This window comes from Chamaea fasciata, unplaced genomic scaffold (assembly GCF_029207755.1).
Source record: "Chamaea fasciata isolate MVZ Bird 193981 ecotype frontalis unplaced genomic scaffold, bChaFas1.0.hap1 SCAF_4, whole genome shotgun sequence".
Taxonomy (NCBI): domain Eukaryota; kingdom Metazoa; phylum Chordata; class Aves; order Passeriformes; family Sylviidae; genus Chamaea; species Chamaea fasciata.
The window spans coordinates 78,272,828-78,296,100 of NW_027094089.1; the positions used below are offsets into that span (position 1 = coordinate 78,272,828).

The 23,273-nt window shown below is 41.2% G+C and overlaps 1 protein-coding gene across 3 annotated transcripts in view; it reads right to left on the minus strand.

Moving 5' to 3' along the window:
* Positions 1-6,606: 6,606 nt before the first annotated feature.
* The window catches only part of RPS6KA6 (ribosomal protein S6 kinase A6), a 37,024-nt gene continuing 20,357 nt past the window's right edge, over positions 6,607-23,273 (minus strand). For 2 of the 3 annotated variants that reach the window (XM_066182174.1, XM_066182176.1), the window contains exons 9-22: positions 23,006-23,148; positions 22,164-22,234; positions 20,788-20,876; positions 20,293-20,357; positions 18,726-18,828; positions 17,547-17,671; positions 17,141-17,266; positions 16,595-16,684; positions 15,785-15,943; positions 15,205-15,366; positions 14,736-14,812; positions 13,910-14,027; positions 12,728-12,868; positions 6,607-11,853 (exon numbers count right to left, since the gene is read on the minus strand). In XM_066182174.1, coding sequence (XP_066038271.1) covers positions 11,728-11,853; positions 12,728-12,868; positions 13,910-14,027; positions 14,736-14,812; positions 15,205-15,366; positions 15,785-15,943; positions 16,595-16,684; positions 17,141-17,266; positions 17,547-17,671; positions 18,726-18,828; positions 20,293-20,357; positions 20,788-20,876; positions 22,164-22,234; positions 23,006-23,148 — 1,595 coding nt within the window. In that variant the 3' untranslated portion in view covers positions 6,607-11,727. The remainder of the gene's footprint in view (positions 11,854-12,727; positions 12,869-13,909; positions 14,028-14,735; positions 14,813-15,204; positions 15,367-15,784; positions 15,944-16,594; positions 16,685-17,140; positions 17,267-17,546; positions 17,672-18,725; positions 18,829-20,292; positions 20,358-20,787; positions 20,877-22,163; positions 22,235-23,005; positions 23,149-23,273) is intronic. The other variant, XM_066182175.1, reaches the window with a different exon arrangement.

Genomic DNA, 23,273 nt, shown 5'->3' on the forward strand with positions numbered 1-23,273 from the left:
CGGTGCCACACGATCCTAAAACAAGCACTTCTGCCAACATCCCTCACTGATCCACAGGGCAGAGACTCCAAAGTTCCCCCAGCTGCCCAAAATCAGGGCACAGTCCTGCCGTTCCAACCTGTGGCTGCTTCCATAACTGGCAAAAACTGAGTGTGCCTGGACCATCCCCAGCTGTTACCTTCTCGGGGGCTGCATCCAGCTCCTCTCCACCCTAAAATCAACTCATGCATTCAGCTTCATATCCCTCCTCCAAGATTAGCCAGAAAAAGAAGCCATTTTTGGCCGAGCTAATCAAAGGGGGCAATGAAACCCTGGTTAAAGGCAATAAATAATGAAACCAACTCTTAGGTCATCTGTGATGCGCTTACACAATTCCTGACATCCCTACAAAACAGCCCAGATGGAAACGTGAACCTTTCTAAAGGATAAGGGGTTGTACTAACAAAGAGTGAGCAGGATCCTTGATGTTCTGACATTTGAAATACTCAAAGTGAAGATAATTTCTCTATGAAAGTGTCAGCCTTAGTTCAGCCAGAAACTCGGCACTTGCCACAGCAAACACAACTCAACCTCACCTTTAGGATCAATCACACCCCTGGCCTTACAGCACATCATATGCAAGTCCCACACCATCCAGGAACTAAAAAAAGAGCTCTTTCCCAGTAAACCAACAACTTGAGTGCCATCCCAGCCACCTTCAGCCCAAAACTGCTGCCAAACAAAAACTTTCTGCCTGCTTAAAACAGACATCCTTGGTGAGCACCTGCGCCTGCCTCCATTCTCTGTTTTTATGTTATATGCAGTAATTTGCTTTGTTTTCCTGGTATTTAGGATTAAGTTACTACCTTTCCAGCTATTTCCTCATAGACATTTTCTTAAATAGCTTACGTTGCAATAGTAATAATCCTTTGGATGGTCCAGCTGATTGTTCACCTGATTTCTTTTCACCGGGGTAGGGCTGTAAATTAGATCTTTCTTCTCCAAAGTTTTCTTGGATGAATGGTTTCATTAATAAGAAAAGAAACAGAAATCGATTCCAGCATTCAAAAGGCTCCCAAGAAAAATAATTTCAAAGTAAAGAGAACTTTGGAAATTTCAAAGCCCAGAGAAAAAAATTAGGACTTAATCAGTTTTCTATAAATCCTAGCTTAAAAAATAAGGGGAAAATACAGCAGGTTAAAGAAACTTGCCAAGAAATGCAAAATATTCACAGGTAGATATTTTCTAGTGTTTCTTTCCTGATGATGCTTTTTAGAGTAACCTCTGAGCCTCTATGAAATTTTTTTGTTCTTTTGTTTTGAATATCCCTTTCTACTCTCCTCCAGTCATCGAATTCCATCTGGCCTTTTATCCCTGCATCACAAATAAAGTTTCTCTCCCCGTGATCTCCCACCTTTGTCAAGCAGCAGGGACATCCAGGTCACATCTCACCGTGTTGGTTCTCCAAGGTTTTGTGTCTTCTGATGAGGAGGAAGAGGGACTGTGAGGTGTAAACCCAGCTCTGCTCAGAGATTACTCTGTGTTGAAGAGATGGTGGGAGGTTCATGAATTCATGCACTCCCCAAAAGAGGGGAAATTTGGAAGGAATTTCTGTTTTGTTGATCCCACTGCTGAGCAGGAGTTTACTACAACAGGAGCTGCTGGAAAACACTTTTGCTGAACAGTCTCCAAAGTGTCACTGGCAGCAAATCATCCCCTTCTTAGCCCTGGATAATTTGTAAGGACGTTTGGAGGCTTGTGTTGGGGTGTAAATCACTGGCAGCACAAAACTGATTCATGGGGAATTTCACAGAGTTCACTCTCAACTCCAAACAATTACCACTGGGCTGATTTGAGAAAATGTCTTTTCCCTTGGGATGAAAGCATCTAAATCAAGCTCGGTTTCAAGCCACAAAAAATTAATGGCAGGTATTGCCATCCCACTGTGCAGGGAGCTGTGCACATAAATCCCACCTTGTGGAATTTTATGCATCACCCAGTTTTTCCAAACTTATATTAGAAGCTAACCTAAAGTATGAAAACCACATTCTCACAATTTCATTTTCACTTAGATATATCAAGTAAAATATACTAAAATATATTTATTATTTACCCAATGTATTAAAATAATCAGAAAATTCATGGGCTTATAAAAACATGTACCTTTGATGTTTTATCATCCCAAAAAAAGCTTCGGTATGTCAATTTTTTAATAGCATAAAGTGCTGCTCATCCAGGGATTTGGGGTTCAGAGCAAGGTGTCTTCAGAGCATGTTTTTTTCACCACCTTGACTCCTGGAAGGATTGGAGACTCGTGGAAGAACATATGGCTGCAGGATAGGATAAAAAAACCCATATTTTTGATTTAGTAAATTATTCCAGACTTCAATTGATCCACTTTGTATTTTCTTTCTCTTTACTTTCCAACAATTTAGGGCATTTTTTAAAATTAAATACAAAGGCCTTAGCACGTTTCAGAAAATTAATCACTTTTGGCATTTATTAGCTATTCATTTCTGTTTAAAACATGTTTTATAATTCATTAAAGTACCTCAAAAATTAAATTCTTAACAGCCGTAGGCCCAAATTATATTTAAGTAAGAAAATTAAGCACAGTAATAAATAGCAAAGAAATCTGAAATATTAATTTGGCCTGTAGCATTTCAAATGTTTATTTGCAATAATTAATTTGAAACCAAGTTTACATTGCCTTTGCCAGGAGTTTGCTGGGAACTTTGAGTTACGTTACTAATTTCCTCAAATCTGCCCTTATTCCCTCCCTAACGAGCACTGCCAGCTCATTTAAATTAATTCTTTCAGCAATTTTGGAGTTTGATCATTTTCCATGGGGCACAGGGAATGAGCAAGCTCACTTTTCCTGGTCCGGTGCAGGGGGAATTAGCAGCTGGAGCTGTTAATTAACTTGAGGTTCATTTTCTGCTCCCCCCTCTGCAGCAGGAGCCTGGGCAGCAATAGGAAATCCCTTCTTTTGGGTTGGAAGGGACCTTTAAAAGCCATTTAGTCTATCCCCCTGCCAAGAGCAGGAACACCTTTAGCTTGATCATAATGTGATTTTCTAACCTGGCAAAGCAAGATCTTAACTAATTGTTATTCCTAAATCATCATCTTACTGTCAGAATTTAATGAGATTTTCTGTCATACAGTTTACTCCAGATGCTGAACCCTGGAGTATCAGAGCATTTTGAACTGCAATAAATTTCCTAATGAAAACGGTAAACATGCACAGAGTTCTGTTTACAAGCATACAGGTGTTTAAATCACCTTTCCTAGGTGGTTTAATAGCTTTAAAAAAATCACTAAAAGCATACACCTGGTCTCTACTTGGATCCAAAATATTTCTATTTACCTCAAAAATCTGCATTTCAAGGTTTTTGCCTTAGATCAGAGACCTCCAGATTTGCCTAGTGCTGCTTGCTGTTTCCAAATTAGAAGTTTTTGTGCTGGCTGCACCAATTCCAGCTGCTCAGGAAGAGCAGAGGAAGAGCTGCAAGGAGGAAGTTCCATTCCATGACCAAGCACAGCCCAGATGTTCCCATGTGGATCCATGTGCTGCCCTGGCCCTGCCATGCTTCTCCCTCCTGGATGGAACAGCTCCCCTGGGAATGCTCCCACCCCAAACTCTGCCAGAGCTCCAGGAGAGTTTGGACAATGCTCCCAGGCACAGGGTGGGATTGTTGGGGCCTGTGCAGGGATAGGAGTTGGACTCAGAGATCTACGTGGATCCCTCCTAGTTCATAGGATAATCCATGATTCCATTATTCCTGCTCCTCCTCCTTTCCCAGGACTGGGAAATGCTTGCCAAGGTGTGACCTCTGGGTTAAGGGAGATGCTCCAAAGTTGGTCCTGCCGGCTTCTCTGCCCCTCAGCCAAGAGCAGCAAGATCTGCATCTGGAGCAGCACATAGGAAGCTCTTCTATTAAATTCTTCGGGATATGGACACGAAGGGACCACACAACCACATCCCACAGGCAGGAAAACAAGAGAACCAGGAGAACAAGACATTTTCAAGAAAGAGAAACAAATAAAATAACAAAACACAGACTTATTCCAGTAGGCGCAATCGAACTGCAATTCCCGGCCGTCCATCGTTCCTTCAGCCGCGCTGACCCCTGGAGGGTTCCAGGAGGGATCAATCCCGGCGGGAAGGCTCGGGGGCCGCTTGCGGAGCGCTGCCTCCATCTCCTGGGTGCTGCGGGGAGCGCAGCGGATGCGCCGGGACCTGCCCCGAGCGGGCTCGGCAAACACCGGGAATACCGGCACGGCGAACGCCGGGAACGCGGGCACGGGACCTGCACGATCCCCCGGGACATCGAATACCAGGACCAGCACAGCAACCGCCATCCCGAGCGGATTTGGGGTCACCGTGACCCTGTAACCACCCGGCTCCCGTTCCCCCAAAGAAGAGCAATAAGGAATTGCGTCCCCCTTTCCCCACGCTGTTCCTCGTCCCTGCTCCTCGCTGCTTTCTCGCAAATGGAATGACTGAATTCAGCCCCAAACGAGCAGACGATGACACAATACCTGTTTCTAACGCCTTGCTACGAGATCGACCTTCAGTTTAGCTGCCAAGACCTCCAAACAAGCACAGCCAGCTGTCAGGTTAGGGATACACAGAGCCTGGATCAGCACTACGTAACTGCAATCGCCGTTAAAAAAGATTTGTGATTCAATAAAATGGGAAGGGACCTTAAAGCCCATTTCTTTCCACCCCCTGCTATGGGCAGGGACACCTCCCCTATCCCATGTTGCTCCCAGCCCCATCCAGCCTGGCCTTGGACACCACCAGGGATGGGACAGGCACAAACCCATCAAAATTATACTATGATTCCCCCCCCCCCCAAAAGCCTTAAGAAGCAATAAACCCCCTTAAATTAAGAGATATCTCTCCCTCTGCAATTCCAGCCATCTCCGCAGAGACCAGGACACAAACCTGAATGCTGTGGGCCACAAGAACCCAAAATGCACCTGTTTAGGAATAGAGGAATTTGCACAATCAGCCAGCATTAGGGCATTACACTTCTTGTTTAAATACAGCTTGGTACAGAACTGCTCTGGGGTAAAACACTATGCATACCAAAAATCAAAGAGTTGGCCCCAAACCGGCTCTGGAGAGTTAAAAGATTTGCTCCAAGGCCGGAAATGCAAGCGACCCCAAGGAGAGGGAACCATGAGGGAGCCCCTGTCCAAACAGTGGCTCAAGGGATTGCAGAACTGACCTCACCTCTGCCAAAAGCTTCCTGAGTCTTTCAAGAGGCCCACAACAAGCCTCAGCCTCTGAGAGAGACGCTCTCCAGAGGTTCTGGGAGGAAATTGTTAGAAGTTAAAATAAACGCAGTATTTTGGCAAAGCTGCCAGCACACACCTGCTCCCTCTTTCTGCTACTGCTGGGGCAAGCAAAGGTGGGTACATCTTTACCTTAAAATATTTTGCATCCCATAAAAACACAAAAGCAACGTGGGAAGGTGCCTCTTACAGTCATAAAGCTTCAGAGATGAATCATGGGGAAAACAGCTCCTGAGAACCAAAATTTGCAGGAAAACAAAGAGCAGGATGCAATTAAGGCACATTCTGGAGTCGCTTAACACTTGGCTCATCCCTGTCCTTTGTTTCTCCAAAAATTCCGTAAGGTTGGCTTTTAATCCATGCCTTGTCTTCTCCCACCCACCAACACCTTCATGAAGTCTGCAGATCTCCATACCTGAGACTCAGGGCTTACAAAAATTATTTTTAATGTTTTTGTCCAATTTGACTCATTTTTCCTGCCTATCTTGAATGAAACCAAAAAATCATCACTATCTGGGAAACTTGCTCCTACTGTCTCCTCTGTTGCTCCAGTCCCTCCCTTCTTCTGCCATCAGCACTGGTAAAAGCACTGTGTTGTGTGAGCAAACAGCACCTGGGAGATGGACCTGAGGCAAAGGTGGGAAAACCTTCCTGTGCATTCAGAAAAATAAGGTGTTTATAAACCACTGTGAATACCAACAGCACCAGCAGTTTTCAAATATCTCAGCAGGATTTTAAACCCAGCGTTTAATGTCACTCCTGCCACTTGTAATGCAAGTGTCTACTAAGAAAGGATCAGATCTTTGCAGGAAATTATTTCCTCTTAATATATGGAGTCAAATTTAATAGGTACTTACAAAACACAAAGGTAGATGATCCCACCCTGAGGTAACACATCAATCCTACCACTGAATGTCTGTTTTGCTGCAAGTGTGGCATGAAACACTTGACTAAATATAAATTTATAAATAGCTCTTGATGCATGTGAGATGTTTGGCAAGGTTTATGAAATAATTCATATACATTTAATTTAGGAATGTTTGCTCATTGTTTTTTATATCCATTTGAAAAACAGAAGCAAGAGAACTTTCAAAGCAGAAGTGATGGATTTCTGTCAATTACCAAATGTTAGCAATTTGCAACCCTTTTATTCTAGTACTCAACTGCCAGCTAATTAAAATTGTACCTTTTTGATTATTCAGGGAGTTGGACAAAAATAAATACAATTTTGAGGTTGTCTTTGGTGTGTTGTAATTGAAGGCAACAGTGCAAAGAGAAACACCACTGCACTGCCAGACCCAGCCTTGCAAGAAGAGAACGTAGTACAATGCAAACTTTAATGTCAATATATACAGAGCTTTAAAGAAAACATTTCTTTTAAAATTAAATGAAATAAATACAGTATGATACAAAATCCACAATATGCTTAAGAGAAAGAAATGACAGTTACAATATCTGATAACGGGGACCTTGTGTAGAGTTTCATCTTTGAAGTACCTCAGAGAGCATGGAATTCATTGCACACTGTTCTCAATTAATGCCCTTTATGGAGATTGAGCCACGTGCCAGGAGAGTTTCAGCTCTAACCAGAGCATCAGTGCAAGATGCCAAAGTGCTTGGGACATTATAACAATGCAATTAATTAATTAATTAGCAAACACTGCTCAAAAGCCTAATGCAAAACACCCAAACCTGAACACTTGGCCCTGCAAAGCAGATCTACCTCCAGCATCCTCGTGTGAAAAACTCCACAAGAGGATTCAGGGTTATTCAAACTCACTATTGGTAATAAGCTATTGCCCAAAAATTAATAATTAAGAGATATAATCAATTAAGTATCTTTTAAAGCTTTCAGAGGAAGTTTGCTTTCTTTACACAGGAAAAATCTCAAGAAAACCAGTCGTTGATGATTTTGTAGGGGACTTTCTAATTAGGCAAATTATTACAATACTCAATCAGCTTCCGCCATACATTAAGGGTGGGGGTTTTCAAATCTGTATCTGTTCTTCTTTTTGGAGAAGCAAGTATTTAAAAAACAACTGGAGTAGGGACAGAGATGTTGATGCAGAAGGCTGGTGTATTATGAATGAAGTGCAGGGGTGCTACCAGCAGCTATCAGTGCACACCTAGAAGAGCTTTGGAACAAACTTTTAAGGAGAATTTTGTGTCTTTAACCTTACAGAGCTCCGACAGGATTACACAAGGACTCTATTATGAACTTCAGAAGCTTTCTGGAAACTTTAAGAAAAACTTGCTCCTCCCTCCCCTCCCACAAATATTTGCAAACTTTTAGCTCTGGATAGGACTGAAAAGCTTAAGTGCTACAGAAATACATAAAACCCAGTGTCTGCATTGATGTTTTAGCCTAATTTCACTGACACAAACCAGGAGAATTATTATAACCTTGTGTAATTAATTTCACACAGCTCTACAGACCAGTTTCTAAGTAGATTGCAAGGAAATCTTGAAGTTTGCTAAAGGTTACTTTAACTACTGGACAGCTGAAGATCAGCTTTGGAAAAGGTCTTAAAACATGGAAGATAGAATTCAAGCTCAGCATGACTGACTTGGGTGAGGGTTTGGATTCCTTCTCTGGCTACAAGAACATTCAAACCACAGAGGCCTCAAATGAACAGCAGGATCAGCCCCCTGCACCTCCTAGCTGGGCAAGGGGAATTCACTGATTTTGAGCACAATGGGGAAAAGAAGAAACCCACACAAACCACAGAGCAGTGGCTTGACAGGATTTAACCAGGAGAGCTCTCAGGAAGGGCCCTGTGACCCCACCATGGCCTCACCATGGTGGGCACTGCAGTTTTTGGATATGGAACAGGAATACAAGATAATTCCTCACTTTATATCCAAAGGAAAACTGAAGGTACAAACTGAGATATCCTGGGGTGAAAGAACAACAAAAGAGGTCCTGAACCCACTCCACCTCCAGTGGGAATCTGCTTTCTGTATGCACCAGAGCTAAAACTTACTGAGAACAATCATCACCAAACACCAGAGGCAGGGGCTTTTTTAGCAGGAAACCACAGCCAAAATATTCTATCAATAAAGATATAGTTCTGTGGAAATTCCTTTAGTCTGAATGCCTACTTCTATGTAATTATGAGCCTTTGTGAAAATTTTTCTTTTTTTAACACAGTAAGGCAGTAAGAACATCATCTGTTCGTAAACTTGAACTGTGCCCAGATGATATGAAATGATTTCCAGCAACCTTTCACTGCAGTCAGAGCACTTTCCCATTTCCCACCTGCTCTTCCATCTCAAACCTTTAACTGACAGCTCATGAGCAGAACATGCTACTTTCAAACACCAAAACCTAAGTTGGGAAAGAAAGGGATGAGAAACAGGCAAGGAATTCCCAAAGGTGCCTCACAAGGATGTCCATTAAATACAGTAAACTGCAAGTGAACTCTTTTGAGTTCCTGCATAACCCAAAAATTTCCAAGACTGATACGCTGAAATAGTCAGAGCAAGGGAACTTTTCCCCTAAAATAAGGATTATAATTGGCATACCAGCGTACACTGGCTTGTCAGATATAACACATCCATATGTTTTCCCCATGGTAAGATAAATTTGTAATGTTGCAGTGACTGAAACTGTTGCTTTTACCACTTGCACTAAAGGTCAGCAGTGATGTAACACAGGGATAACTTTACAGGAGATGTTTTAAATACTCTGCAAAAAAATCAAAATATCCACCTTGTTTGTGTTCTTTTCCTCTCACTACCTTTGCGCTGCACATCAAGAACAACTCGAGTCCCTTCAGCTGCTTCCAACTGCTCTTGTGCAAAATGCTTTTAAGGTGCTTATACTGTGGTGCTTCTAAGCAAGCTAAAAGAAAATACCAACAGAAATACTGTTAAATGACTCATGGGTAAAGCCATTAAGGACCAGCTGTTGCCTTACAGGAAAGCTGAAGACAATTGAAGCTCGACATTTTCATCATATTCCAGGCCTTGTATTACCTCTTATCCCCAACACAACTTTTAGGACCACATTTCAACCCACATTACACCCTGACCTGGGCTCAGAGGGTTTAATTTCCACCACTTCTGCCTTGTTTTTTTCGAGTGAATTCGAATTCTTCTGGCAGTCATCTTGAAATTTACATAAAAATGACCCTGACAGAGTGTAGACAAGAGGTTTCCAGGCATTCTTGCTGCAAAAGGTTTTCAATAAGGAAACGGAGGATGAAGCAACTGCAAAAGGGGGAGATTTTGTACTAAACAAGGAGCTTTCCAGGAAGCAGCTGTGTTCTTTGATAAGCTTTCAAGCATTTCAAACAGGCACCTCAAAACCAGGCACAAACGGCCCCTAAAGCTTCCAACATCTATCAAACACTCAAGAAATTCCATCTGGGGGATGTTCTGCGTGATACAAAGAGCACACCTATGTTTACTACATCATTAAGTCTCAAATCTACATATATTCATACCTAACTATTTGGCCAGATAATGTCCATCTTCCCCACCACAACAGAAGAAAGCAGCTTATCTAAAAGTACTTCCAACACTACCAGGTCCTTCACAGGTGTAAGCAAAAACCAGCCAACACCTCTTGTGAGATCTGAGTTATCATCACCGCTCCTGGTGCTTGGGCCAGAATTCTCCTGGAAGTTTTGGGGGTTTTTTTGCTGTCTCAAAACACTTACTTCTGTCAGCCCTGGGGACTTGCATTTGAAAATTCAATTATGACAAATGAGTCTGAACTATGTTTGAGTTTTGGTCATTTGACAGTCTAATGTCACTAATATATCTAATACTTAAAATCATTCTGCTATGTCACTACAATTGCTCACTGTCTACAACATTTGAAAATGCTTCTAAGTGTATCTCTGAATGAACTACCAGCAGTTAGCATTGGTTTTGAGTCAGGAAATCCCAAGGTTATTCTGTCCCTGAAATGAATTCCCTCTCCACCAGAGCACTTAGGAACAGCTAAAGTCCTAACATCAGACAGAGAGGGCGAGTGAGTGCTGGCCACAGGACGTTGAAAGGAATTTGTCCCCAACTGTGAAATTTCTTGGTCAGAATTCCCTTATCTGGGCACACAGCAAGGCTTATTTGTTTTCCCAAGCTACCCCTACAGTTAGGCAAAGAGAATTTTGCATTTCGGTTCTGTAATATTCGTACATGCGGCAAGAGAGCTCAGAGAGAAGCAACCTTCTATTAAAAATAAGATCAAATAAATAAAAAATAAACCCCAAGTGCCAAGTTGGTCATTGTAAAGTGTCAGTTTGTCTCATATACCAAAAAAACCTAATATCGGGTGTATTTAGTGGAAAGACTGCTGAGGAAAATAACACAGTAGTTGTACTAATGGATGGGAAACATAAATAACAAAGGACTGAACTGCATGATGCTGGTTTGAAGTGGCACCAATGTTTCTGAAAGGCCTGAATTTTGACAGTTTATGCACATACTGACTTTCTCCAGCTCAGTGAAGGACACAATTTGTGCTACTGATGCTGTAGTACACCACAACAACACAAAGACTGACTTCAAAAGGCTGAAAAAGTGACTCCTCTGGTCTCGGGAAGTGTCTTCCCTTTTATGCTACTCTACACAGACCAATGTGATTGGTGACAAGAAGACAAACCTCTTCAATCATATTGGTCAGAGCAGAGAGGCATCAAGAAGCCCCTCCTAGGGAAAGAATTTAAACATGTCTCCTGTTTACAGAAAATTCTCTGGGAAGGGAATTTCAGAAAACCAAACATCTCAGGAACGAACCAAGGCTACATGCTACCAACCAAAACTGTTCATTCTCGTGTTAGAGGCCATAACCAGCATTTCTTTTGGGTCACAAGAGATCAAACTGAAGTGCAGGATCTTGTACATCCCTTTGATTCGTATTTCCACAGAAACTCCTCAGTTACTGGCACAACGCAAACACAGACCTACCAAAATCAACAGTGATGAATTAACTCTGGCATATCACATTGCTCAACTCTGCATAATAGTCATGGACAAGGGTAAGGAATGGAGTTAAAACAATGAAGTGCCCAATTACAAAATGAAGAATCTGCCCTTCACAGCAGGGTCTGAAGGTGTGAAGCAAGAAAACTCACACTGACACTTTATGTACAACTTGGTCATTGGCAACGGTCCCCTAAACCATTTTTTTTTTTTTAACTGAACCCAGCAAAACTATACAGAATGTGAAAGAATATTTGCAACAGATCTCAAAGGACAGTGTAGAGAAATCCATTATGGTGTACCTGATGTTTAAATTAACTTAACAGATACGGCCTGTAAAACAAACACAGTATGAACCTGTGGATTTTTTTTTTCTTTTTAAAAAAAGGACTTTTACAGAATTCAAGTAGTGTAGCAGGAAACCACAGATGCCTTTTGATCACAGGTCAGGCAAAATAGAGCCACTTGCTGGGTTTCCCCCTTGCTTGTGTCTGCTCAGGTGTCCCAGTGGATCTATAAGTCTGTGGATGTGAGCTTTTTCATGCTCCGTCGCTGAGCTAAACTGGAGGCTGCCACAGGCTCCAGCACTGGCTGAAATGTCTTGTGATTCAATGCAGAATATGTAGCAGCCATGGCTCCCTAGAGAAAAAAGAAATACATAAGAATAATTCATATATATCAAAGTTTTAATCAGAAAATAAAGCACTTAAACATTAAATATTCAATTAACTCCACTGAAACCAAACAAGACTTATGTCAGGTCATGTGAATTCTCTAAAGTTAGGGGAAAAAAAAAATCTGTTGTTGACTCCTTCCAATGTCTAAGCATGGGTGCCTGACACTTCTTTCTCTTTCTTTTGTACCTCTTTTGTATCCCTTAGGAGTGACCTGTTAACGAAGGTCAGAATTTGTATCTTACAAGCCAGCTTAGCACCAATTTCTCAAATACAGCCACTTCAGTGGCTACTCATGTCCTGACTTAGGAGACAACTCAAGAACTACCTCACAGAAAACACACAGAAAAATCTCTTCCTCTACACACAGAGGTTAAAAATAATTATTTACTAATTTAATTTGTAGAGGGACTTCACACAAGGGTATGCAGGACAGGGGAATGGACAGGACACGGGGAATGGCTTCTTGCTCCCACTGGGAAGGGATACACGGGATACTGGGGAGGAATTCCTCTCTGTGAGGGTGGTGAGGCCCTGGCACAGGGTGCCCAGAGGAGCTGTGGCTGCCCCATCCCTGGAAGTGTCCAAGCCCAGGTTGGACAGGGCTTGAAGCAACCTGGGACAGTAAAAGGTGACCCTGCAAATGGCAGGGGGTGGATGGCCCAGGTTTAAGGTCCCTCCCAACCCAAACTATTCCACGAATTTCTCTCACTATGTAACTTAAATGTGTTGGTATGACGGAAAACAAATAGGAAAAAGAGAAACTACTGTCTGTAGCTCTGAACCAACTGAACTCCTTGCACAGCCCCCAGCTGAAGGAGCATCCCAGGTGGGTTTACCTTTACTAGATGTGGGGCATCTTGCCTGTTGAGCTGATAATGAGGCAGCTGGTCCCTACAGGCAATCCAGGAATGCTTCAGCACCTGCTCGGCCGTGTACCGCTGGTGGGGATCCACGTGCAGCATGTGTGACAACAAATCCTGCAGGGAAGGGAAACACAAAGATTGCTCAGTCCAAATCATCTTAGGTGGCCTTCAAAGCAGCAGGGCTGGCAGCAGTGAGAGAAGCACCCGATGTGGAGGGATTAACACAGTGCCAACACACAGAGATCAGCAGACAAACAGGATCATTCTGTGCCCTGACACTGCAGAAGGCTAAGAACAATGTATGGTACTATTGGAGCAGTTCAACAGAGCCAGCCTTGATTGCAAGGCAACTCACTGTTGTGCCTTTCATGTTTATTATGAATATAATCTTTAAAAGACTAGAAATCCTATTCAAACGTAGCAGGCAGATTTTATGGAGGAAAGCTATTATTTGCAAATCTCTCTCCTTGTTCATTCTGCACTTTGGGCTCTGCTGACTCCTTACTACAACTGAATTCAGAGACAGTGAGACACCAGCAAGGAATTTTTCAGTCAAGAAGCCACATAAAATATAAAGCCAACAGCAATGGACATTTGTTTTTGCCTGTTAGAAACATAAGCAGTAAGCTACTGATTAATTACAACGTTGGTCCAAAGAAGAGGTGGGTGGGAAGGGCACAGAACAGAGACAGCAATAGTTTGAAATAAGTCAAAATATGAGCAAGCTGACAGAATGTTCCCTTTGTTTTAGGTACAAAATGTGAAGCATTCTTAAATACACAGAAGTGAATTTCTCATGCTAAGACAGAAGCAGCCAAAAAGCATTCTGAATCACTCCTACTGAAATGAACAAGTAGTGCAGTTCCAAAGGATCAGGAAAAAATATTTAAACATTAATATTAAATATTAATGTTGATCTTTTTAAAAGGTAACACTGGTGATTAAGATACCCACAGAAGGGGTCAACACCATCCCAGGGAATCCACATTGATTACAGATGGAGTCTTTAAATAAAATGTTGGAGCAGATATCCTTCCCTGCAATAAAGTCTGCAGGTAATAATAACAAACTACACTTACAGAGCAGTCTAGCTGATAAAGCTCAGTAGACTTCATTGGAATTCTACAAAAATATAAAACCAAAACCCATTTATACCTTTGCTGCATCTGAAACAGTGTCCCAGTTGCCTCCACTCAGAGAGAATTTTCCACTGCCTATCCGTACTAGGATCTCCTCAGGAGTATCATTGGGACCATTGGCAAATGGAGTATAGCTGGTGAAAGAAAAAAAACAATAAAAACACCTTGTTAGATAAAACCTGCAAGAAATTGGTAAAATCTTGTGGATCAGAGTCAATATCCCAGCGCCAACAGAAATATATCACAGAATATATACACATACCATTAAATATTAATATTTCTAATATTAAACGGGAGGTACAGATTTATCAAGAGAATAATTTCCAACAGACAGGATTTAGCTAATATATAAGGCTAATAATCTGCTCTTTTTCTGTTAGAACAGAATTCAGCAAACATCTCTCATTTTGGCCACTAGATGCTTCCTAGAGCTTCATCAGGTTTGGACTTTTAAGAAACTCCAGAGATCACAACCCAGAGTGTTCTACAAAGGAATGCAGCAGGGGAAGTAGACACAAGGTGAGTAAAGGGGATGGGTGGGAGGACAAGAGGCTGGAGGGTAAAAAAGAAACCCACTACGTATTTTCACAGACTCAATTCCCTCCTGAAAAGTGGGCGGAAGTCTTTTCACCCCCAAGTCCTGCACTATGGGAAGAGAAACCTTGATCCTACTTGTGAGATAAATGTGGTTTATTTGGCTTTGACTCAGAGCTGCCTGTCCCGCCTGAGTGTCTGTGTCATTCCATGAGCCCATTCCATTCCATCACCATTTCTATGGAAGCAAGGATTCAGGCAACATTCTGGGATTTTAGGTAAACAAAACAGCTCAGAAATATTCTCACCCTGCCAACATTGTGTAAAGGAGAACTCCCAAGCTCCATATGTCACAAGCAGCATCATATCCCTGTCTCATGAGAACCTATGAAACAAAGAGCATTTAAGACTTGCCACATACTAAAAAAAAAACAACACCACAGCCTATGGAAGGGTAAGACCACCCCTGGATCACGTCAGAGATCTGATTCTTGATTTTCTAATATACAGGCTGTAGTAAAGACCAACAATATTTCTTGTTCCTAGGTCATCTCTTAAGATTTTCTACGGGCTCACATCTTATTTTTGAGGGTCAACTCTGCTGTTTTTAAAGCAGGTTTATAATAAACACATGCCCCAGTGTTTAAAAAGCACGTGTGATTATATTTAAAGAAAACTAGCGGAACTGTTGAAGTTTTTTTCCAAGCATTGCTGAAACATTTAAGCATTTGATGCACCAAAAACAGCAAAAAGAAAACACAGAGGAGCTTGAAATACCTCTGGTGCCACAAAGTTTGCCGTGTAGCAGGGAGTGAGAAGTAGTCCATTTTCTCCTCGAAGTTGCTTTGCAAATCCAAAATCACAAATCCTGATGGAATCAGCATTGTTTGAATCATCAGTGTATAAAATATTACTGGGTTTAAGGTCTCGGTGCACCACCTTTAAGCAAAGACATTAGAGAAGCCATCATTTAGGAGAAGCAGGTACATTTGTTTGTAACTTACAATTTATGAAAGCTATTCCCTAGATTAGGATACTTATGATAAAGAACTATGTAACTTTAAAGTACCCAAAAATTCTAGTTCAAGTGATGCAATAAAAAACCTCCAGCCTCATAAATGCAACTGGAACCAACATCACCATTCGGCAACAGGGAGAACAGGACAGAAATCTGCTGTTTCATAAAGTGCAGTGTCCAAAGGAAGGCTTTGCCAGGATAACAGGGTAAGTTGTTTCTATTATTCACATTTGTGATAAAATACAAAACCCTGTAGCATGAGAACAAGCCAAGCAAAGCACACAGGGCAAGAGGAGTGGTAATTTCAGAGCTGTGACAGGGGTGGGAGGGCTCACTCACCCCCTGGCAGTGCAGGTAGTCCACGGTCTTGGCGATGGTGAAGAGCACAGCGCTGGCCTCCCGCTCCGAGAAGAATTTCTGCCTCAGGATCCGGTCCAGCAGCTCCCCTCCCTTCATCAGCTCCGTGACCAGGTAGATGAATCTGCCATCATCATACACCTGGGGAGAGGTTGAACAGTGCACTCACACAGAATACATGTCAAACTATTAAAGGGCAACATCTGCAGTTACACATGCCCAGAAATCCCCTCCTCCCACAGGAGCGGGCAGCACAAACAGCAGGGACTGCCAAAGCAGGGAGTGCAAGGCAGCTCGTGTGTCATCCTGGGAGTTCATGACTCAAGCTGTTAATTCATCACTCTCAATTCAAGTTGTTAATTCATCACTCTGAGTTAAATTTTTCAGTGTAAGGACTCCTTTTGGAAGAGGAGAGCAGCCCCACAACTCCCTACTGCTCTTCCCTTCCAGGGTCATTCAGGCAAAGACAGGATAACATGAAGGCCACTGCTTTCTTTTCTTTTTTTTCCTTTTTGGTTACCAACACATTGGCTGCTCCTTTGCAAGAAGAAGAAATGTGGCATTTCTAACCTTTACATCATTTCTCACTTGAGGCTGGTTAAACAGGCTTTAGAAAAAAATCAGTATCAGGACAATGCTGTATTTTGAAACACTCCCTCTACTATTACATACTGCTCTCCCAGAACATTTTTCTATGTAAAAGAAACTTAATGAATCCAAATAAACTGCCTACATCTGCATTTATTTTTTCAGCACTGTCTAATAAGAGGCAGCAGAAAAGGAGGTACATACATCCTTTAAAGTAATAATATTTGGATGTTGCCCATAACGCATGAGAATCTCGATTTCTTCTGAGGGATCCCTTTTGCTTTTATCAATTATCTGCAAAATATAACATGAAAAACAACTTGCATAAGCAAAGTCTATTTAATAAAGACATTTTTTGTATTTATATTCTCATTTAAACAACAGAACAAAAAAATTCTAGAGTTCATTACTTCTTACTAATAATGAGTAATTAATCTTCCAGCTTCTAATCCCATTTATTAATTTCTTGCTCTATCCTTGTTAAAACTCTATCATTAATGCAGCCTATCCTGCTCCACTGAACAAGGAAATACACTAGTCTGAAGCATCGCTAATTCCCTACAACCCAGTTCCACCCTTGTGAATCCCATTTTATTTCATGTGTTACCATCATTGTACAGGATTTTCAGCTTTCAAGACTGTAACTTATAAACACAAACAGCCATAATAACTGAAAAGTTCAAAAATACAAGTTTTCAAATCTACTAGCTAGTATTTTCAGAATGTCAGAGTGGAATTTATGCCAATTACCTTCACAGCAAACTCCATGTTTGTAGCTATGTGGATACATCTCTTGCAAACAGAGTAGGAGCCTACACCAATATCTTCCTTCAGTTCATAGACATCAGTGAACTGTGCACTGTTTCCATGAAGCTGCTTTAAAAAAGCACAGGCAAATGGTTACCTAAAGCAACAGGATTCTCTTTGCCATTACACTGGTACCAACAGCAGAAGTTTCTCCTGCTTGCTCAAGATTTTTCGTTGAAATGCTGCCTCCAGAGAAAGAGTAACTCACTTTTTAAAATCAAAAATACGGAAGTATTTAATAAGACATATTTTACAACGGTCTCCTCAACAAAGCAAGAAGAACTGTAAATCATGAATATTGGTAAGCCTTCAACATGTTAAAGAAGTTTCCCAAAAAGCAATGCATTACCTGGACTATGGGCAGGATATTGGTGAGGGGAGATATTTTATGGTCTTCTACAGTAGTAGTTGCAACAAAACTAAATCCCTTGAAGAGTTGGTGGGCGTTTGCACTGGGTGGGACTCCTGGAGAATCTGGGGGCACAAAGACACACAGGATTAGTGTGGCTACATCTCAGCAAGGCCATTTCATGACATTCAGGAGAGGTATGTTATAAAAACCATCTTGAGGGAAGGGAAGCAAACAAGAGGAACACCAATGTTAAACAATAAACAAAATTTCTAGTTGGTTATCTGTGGTCTCTTACTTCAGTAACAAACACAAGTATTCCAAGGCTTAGATAAAAACTGCAAAGCACTGCAGGAATTTATGTGTGAACACATGTTTTAAGGCAGAAGTTTACTGAAGCAAATGTACTTATGGAGAAAGAAATAAAGATCATGGTCAAAGCTCAACAGCTTTTTAACACAGAAGAGCAACAGAATTGCTGTTTCAGTGGTGAATGAGCTGCTGGCAATACATGAGTGAGGCAACACAAGAATACCCAATTAGTGAATTTTCACTGAAAAAAATATCCCTGAAATATGAGAATTAAGTTTTCCTCAGGTTAAATTCTGCGCACCTCTGAATCCACTGTCTGAAATCCCAAAGTGAGCACAGCTCAGAAATTTTGTGTAGCCCATTAAGAGCACAGAGCTTTTCCAAACAAACATGGGAAGAGGGTTTAGAAGCTGGATGCAGCAGGAAAAAAAAAATCACAAAAGAAAACCTGAAGTGAAACTTGAAGCAGACCAAGCAATAATAATGATAATAGTTAATGTTTCTTTAAGCAAGGCATTCTCAATGAAATACTGACACTAAAAAGAACCACTGCTGCAATCAAATTGAGTTAACTTTTAGTATAAATACTTCCCCTCAAACACTGCACGCCTGACTTTAATTATAACTAGGAATCATAGTCCAGCTTTTCATATTCCATTTATTTTTTTCTACCTGAGTCAAAGATTAGCAAAATATTCAAAGAACAGAAACCTGCTGAGGGGAACATCCTTCTTCAAAGCACTGGAACTCCAGTGCATCCTTTTCTTTTAACTTTGTCCCTGGCTTTTCTGCTTGTTGTTTTACCATTAACTTGACCCTCCTCTCCCACAAATTTCACCAATTTATAGCCATTTATAGCATAGTTACCTTTTGGTGTTTTTGCTGTGAATTCCGGATCAAAACAGAAAGTATCTTCTGGCTTTCCAGAGGCAGGTTTGAATGGAGGCTGTATTTCTCTTCTGAACAGTTTCTGAAAGGGAAGGACAAAGATTTAAGAGTCCATGAAGCTTCCATGAGCGCTGTTATTTTGCAAAATAAAGGGTATAGGACAAAGACCTCAACCAGTGACAGGCAAATTCCTCTTGGCAAGGAACTGCCCATTCACAAAGCTCTATTCCAGGTTTTTCCTAATCCACCCAATTAAACCAGGGGAAGATCTCAAATCTGCAATAAATTCCATTTACAGCTACAGAACAGAAAACTTCATGTCAAAAGATGTTGACTCCCCATGCAAAATTCAGGAAGTTCTAAGAGCATTTCCTTGCCATTTCTCTCATCCTTTCAGACCTATTTTGTGCAGTTTTTTTTTTCAATTTAACTTTCTTGCAAAAAAGCATACAGGATATTTTAGTTAAAAAAATTAAACCAACGAACATCAAGGAAAGGGGACCTAAATTCATCCCAAAGAAATAAAGAGATAAAATACAAAAGTGTCATCAACACCACCAGAGTGAAATAAATACAAATTATTGCCAAATTGAAAAAAAAAAAAAAAAAAAAAAGGAAAGAAAGAGAAAAAAGAAAGAGCTAGAACTGCTGAGCTTTTAAACTTCCCTGCTGGTATTTATTTCAACATCAGTCCCATCAAAAGGAAAAAAACTAAATAATCAAGCCAAACAAGACAACAACTTCCGAAGTGTATTCACATAAAGGAGTTTTGCTGTTATTAATAACTTGTTGCTGAACAAACTCTGAGGGAGCTGCTGCCTGAATACACCTAGAAAATCACTTTTCAGAAATAAATACAGGAGATAAATAGATGCATAATGATGTGGGGCTTCAAAGAAGTAAGTGTCTGCAGTTCTGTCAGCACAGCCACATCTTATTTATTCCATCACAGCAAAGAGTTGGGGGGGGGAATTTATTTCACACACAGCACCTTTGAGAACATTTCTGGCAAAGACAGCTCAGAGGATGAGTGAACCACAGACCAGAATCATAAAGTGCTGACAAGGAATTGAAGCCAGCAGTTATAATCTTGTATGCTTTGGATCATCTTGGAGCACTTGAGTTAATTCCTGCCCTCTGACTGGGATGGGAGGGATGCAGAGGGAAGACCAGGACAATTACAGCCACAAGGAGCTGTTGCACCCTGCAGGGAGCACTGGACAGACACTTCCTGAGGGATTCCTGGGAACACCAGCAGTCTCTCTCAACTACAGATATTCTAATGGATCTCAGATATTCTAATTCTCAGCTTGAGAATGCTGCAACTCATAATTATTTAAAAAGTAAACGCACAATTTATAATTCATACTCCCTATCTGCAGTAAATACTGCAGCTCCAGATGATAAGGAATTACAGGAGAAGCCAGGATGTGCCAGACAGCAGTAATGTTTGCTGTGCCCTATTCAGATGTAAATACTTACACAAATGCTACAACACACATAAAAATTAACAACAGCTTTATCATTCAGATCCTTTTGTACTCACATTCCAGTCAACAGTAGAAAAAAAAGGATGTCTCTTGATTTCTTCAACTCCATCTGAACCAGCTCCTGAACAAAAGAAATATTGCATTTAACACACTTGTGGGTAATGTCTTTGAAGATTGCACAAAAAATCAGTTCATTTCTAAAAAGTTTGCACAGACATGGTTATTTGAGGGAACTGTGAATACAGAAATATTCCAAGGATGTAAAAAACTCAGGGAGGCAAAGACAGCACAAGAAGCCCATAAATACAATGTCAATATTCTTTGCTGTGACACTGTCAGAGTTTTGGTTCACTCCTACGTCACTGATTCCACAATCTGACCATTCCTTGGCCAAATCCAGGAAGTTATGATCCAAGTTAACAGGAAATGGTACCCAAATGTTACTGATCACCCAGAGCTTGAGAGTCTCTAGCAACTACTTTTTTTTTTTTTTTTTTAAATAAAAAGTTAGGCTGAGTTGACTATTTAAAGGTCCAAATAAATGAACCAACCTAATCTATTTGATGGGTTCCTTTTAAACAACATCCTCAGGAGACTTTGTGCTTCAGGGCTGAGGAACTGAGGCATTCCCAGCTTTGCTCTAAAAGAAAACAGAGAACAAGTCAGAGGAAGAAACTTATCTTAGTAAAAACTGTCTATGCAGATTTCACTGCACAGTTTGATGTATCAAGGATCTATTCCAAAGCCTTGCAGAGTGCACATACTTAACTCATCAACTTTTTAAGCTTCCTATTATAGGAGTGGTTTAAAATAAAACCCAACAAAGAACAAACACATCAGACCAAAACCACCAAACTCCATCCAAGCCCCCAAAGCAAGCTTTATGCTGAAACAGAGTAAAATAATTATCTCAGGAATATGTAAGTATTTTCAAAGGTGTCTGCACGTCACCAGGAGGTTTTTACCAAAATAACTACCAGTAAGTAACTCAGAAGAGACTGACCAAACCCACAACTACCTGCCCTTGAAGGGATTGGTACTATTCCTTCATGGCTCATTGAGCCATCATATAGATCACTGACTTTACCATTTATTTTATTTAATGGAAACTCTCATGCCAAGGCAGGAAATTCTTGTGAAGAACTGCAGCATCACTGGGAGCTGCAAGGGAGACAGCTCGTGGTCTAATCCATCTTTTCACAGGCAGCATCACCACGAATCCCCTCTCAGGGCAAGCTCCAAGTGCCCTGTTCTGGGAAGAACAGAGTTTCTCCCTCCTTCTCTTCCCCATCACCCCTCACAGGGCCAAGGCTCTGCCTGTGCCAGGAGCAAACTGTTAGCTGAGCACAGACAGGCAAGAACACATTTGCCCAACAGCTCCACTCACTGAGCACCAGCACACCCAGTTTGTCCAGTCCAACAGCTTCTGTTGTAACTGGGGTAATTTAAGATGAGAATTTGAGCAGGTCAGGGCTCTCCACACATCTGTACACAAAGCAACACCTGGTCACCTGCTGCTTACAAAACAAGGTGTGCTGCAACAGTAGCAAGGAAGTGTAAAAACAACCAGAGTGTAAATCAAGCTGCTCTCAGTCACTGCACTGTTCTTATCTTTATTATACGCCTACAATCAAAGTACAAATTCATCCATGAGATTTTCATTGCTGGGGATACTTAATGGTACTTCACAGTCTGGGATCTGAAGCTTATCAAGCGGTTTTGCTTTTTGCTCCTGTTGCAGCTCAGTGCTCTTAGAATCATAAAATGGTTCGGGCTGGAAGAGACCTTAAAGCTCAACTTGTTCCACCCCCTGCCATGGGGACACCTTCTGCAAGACCTGGCTGCACAAGGAATTACAACAAGCTGTGTTAAAACACGTTTAAAATTACATTTTCAGACTTTTGAAAAAGGAAGGAGATATACTTACTTCAGTATCATATTCATAGTCTCATTTCGATCTTTACCTTGAAATGGCAGGGTACCAGTAAGCATTTCAAACTGGAAAGAACAAATGTTAATCTAAATCAACATTTCTTCCCTCAACTGCTGAAACAAAGTGTTAAGCACTGCACTCTTTTCTACCTCTACACCACACTGGTTGAACTTTGGAAAGATTATGGAAGTGTTCCCAAATCTAAAATTCTGCTCTCACTTGCAGTTTACATGATGATAGCAGTAGCAAGTGCAGCATGATGATGATGGAGGAATGTTATACATTAGGAAGCTACTTGAAAGTAATAAAATCTCCTCCACAAGCAGGCTTTAGATGTTGCCATATTCCCAAAACTGCAAGAATGGTAAATTCTAGAGCAGTAGTTTACTTTTCAAGTCCATCTGCATGTCAGGCTGATGCTCCAACACATCCCAGCAAGCACAGAAGTGGCAGCAGTTAGTGATTAATCTCACTATTCCACTCCAGTACTCCTTTCACAGGCTCACTCTCACTCTCAGAAATGCCATTAATATTCCTTCAAACTAAGTCTTAAAGTCTGTTTTTAAATGTAACTATCAAGCAACATGCAAAATAAATATACAAAGTGAAGTCTCACACTGACTACAACTTGTTTTAACTACTAACAGATGACACATGATTTTTCAGGTGCCTGATAAACATTCCTTGGAGGTGAAAAGTCAATTTTATTCCACCCAGTAGTAATTCAGTCATTGAATTGTACCCCTCATCCAAGCATCCCTCATCAGAACTGGACAAGCTTATTCTAAGTGCATTAGTGTGAGCTTAGCAAGGGAAGCAAGAGGTAAATACAGTACCATGAGGACCCCAAAGGACCACCAGTCAGCACTCTGGTTGTGCCCTCGCCTGTTTACCACTTCAGGAGCCATGTACTCTACAGTACCACAGAAAGAATAGGCCTTCTTCTCTTGGTCTACTGATTCCTTGCTGAGTCCAAAGTCTACAACAACAGCATCACAAGAACACAGCCAGTAAAAAACTTCAGGGGAAAACAAATCAATCAATATATGGTAATTCAAAACTCAAGCGTTGAGAGGTTTGGGCTGGTTATTTTCAGAAATATGA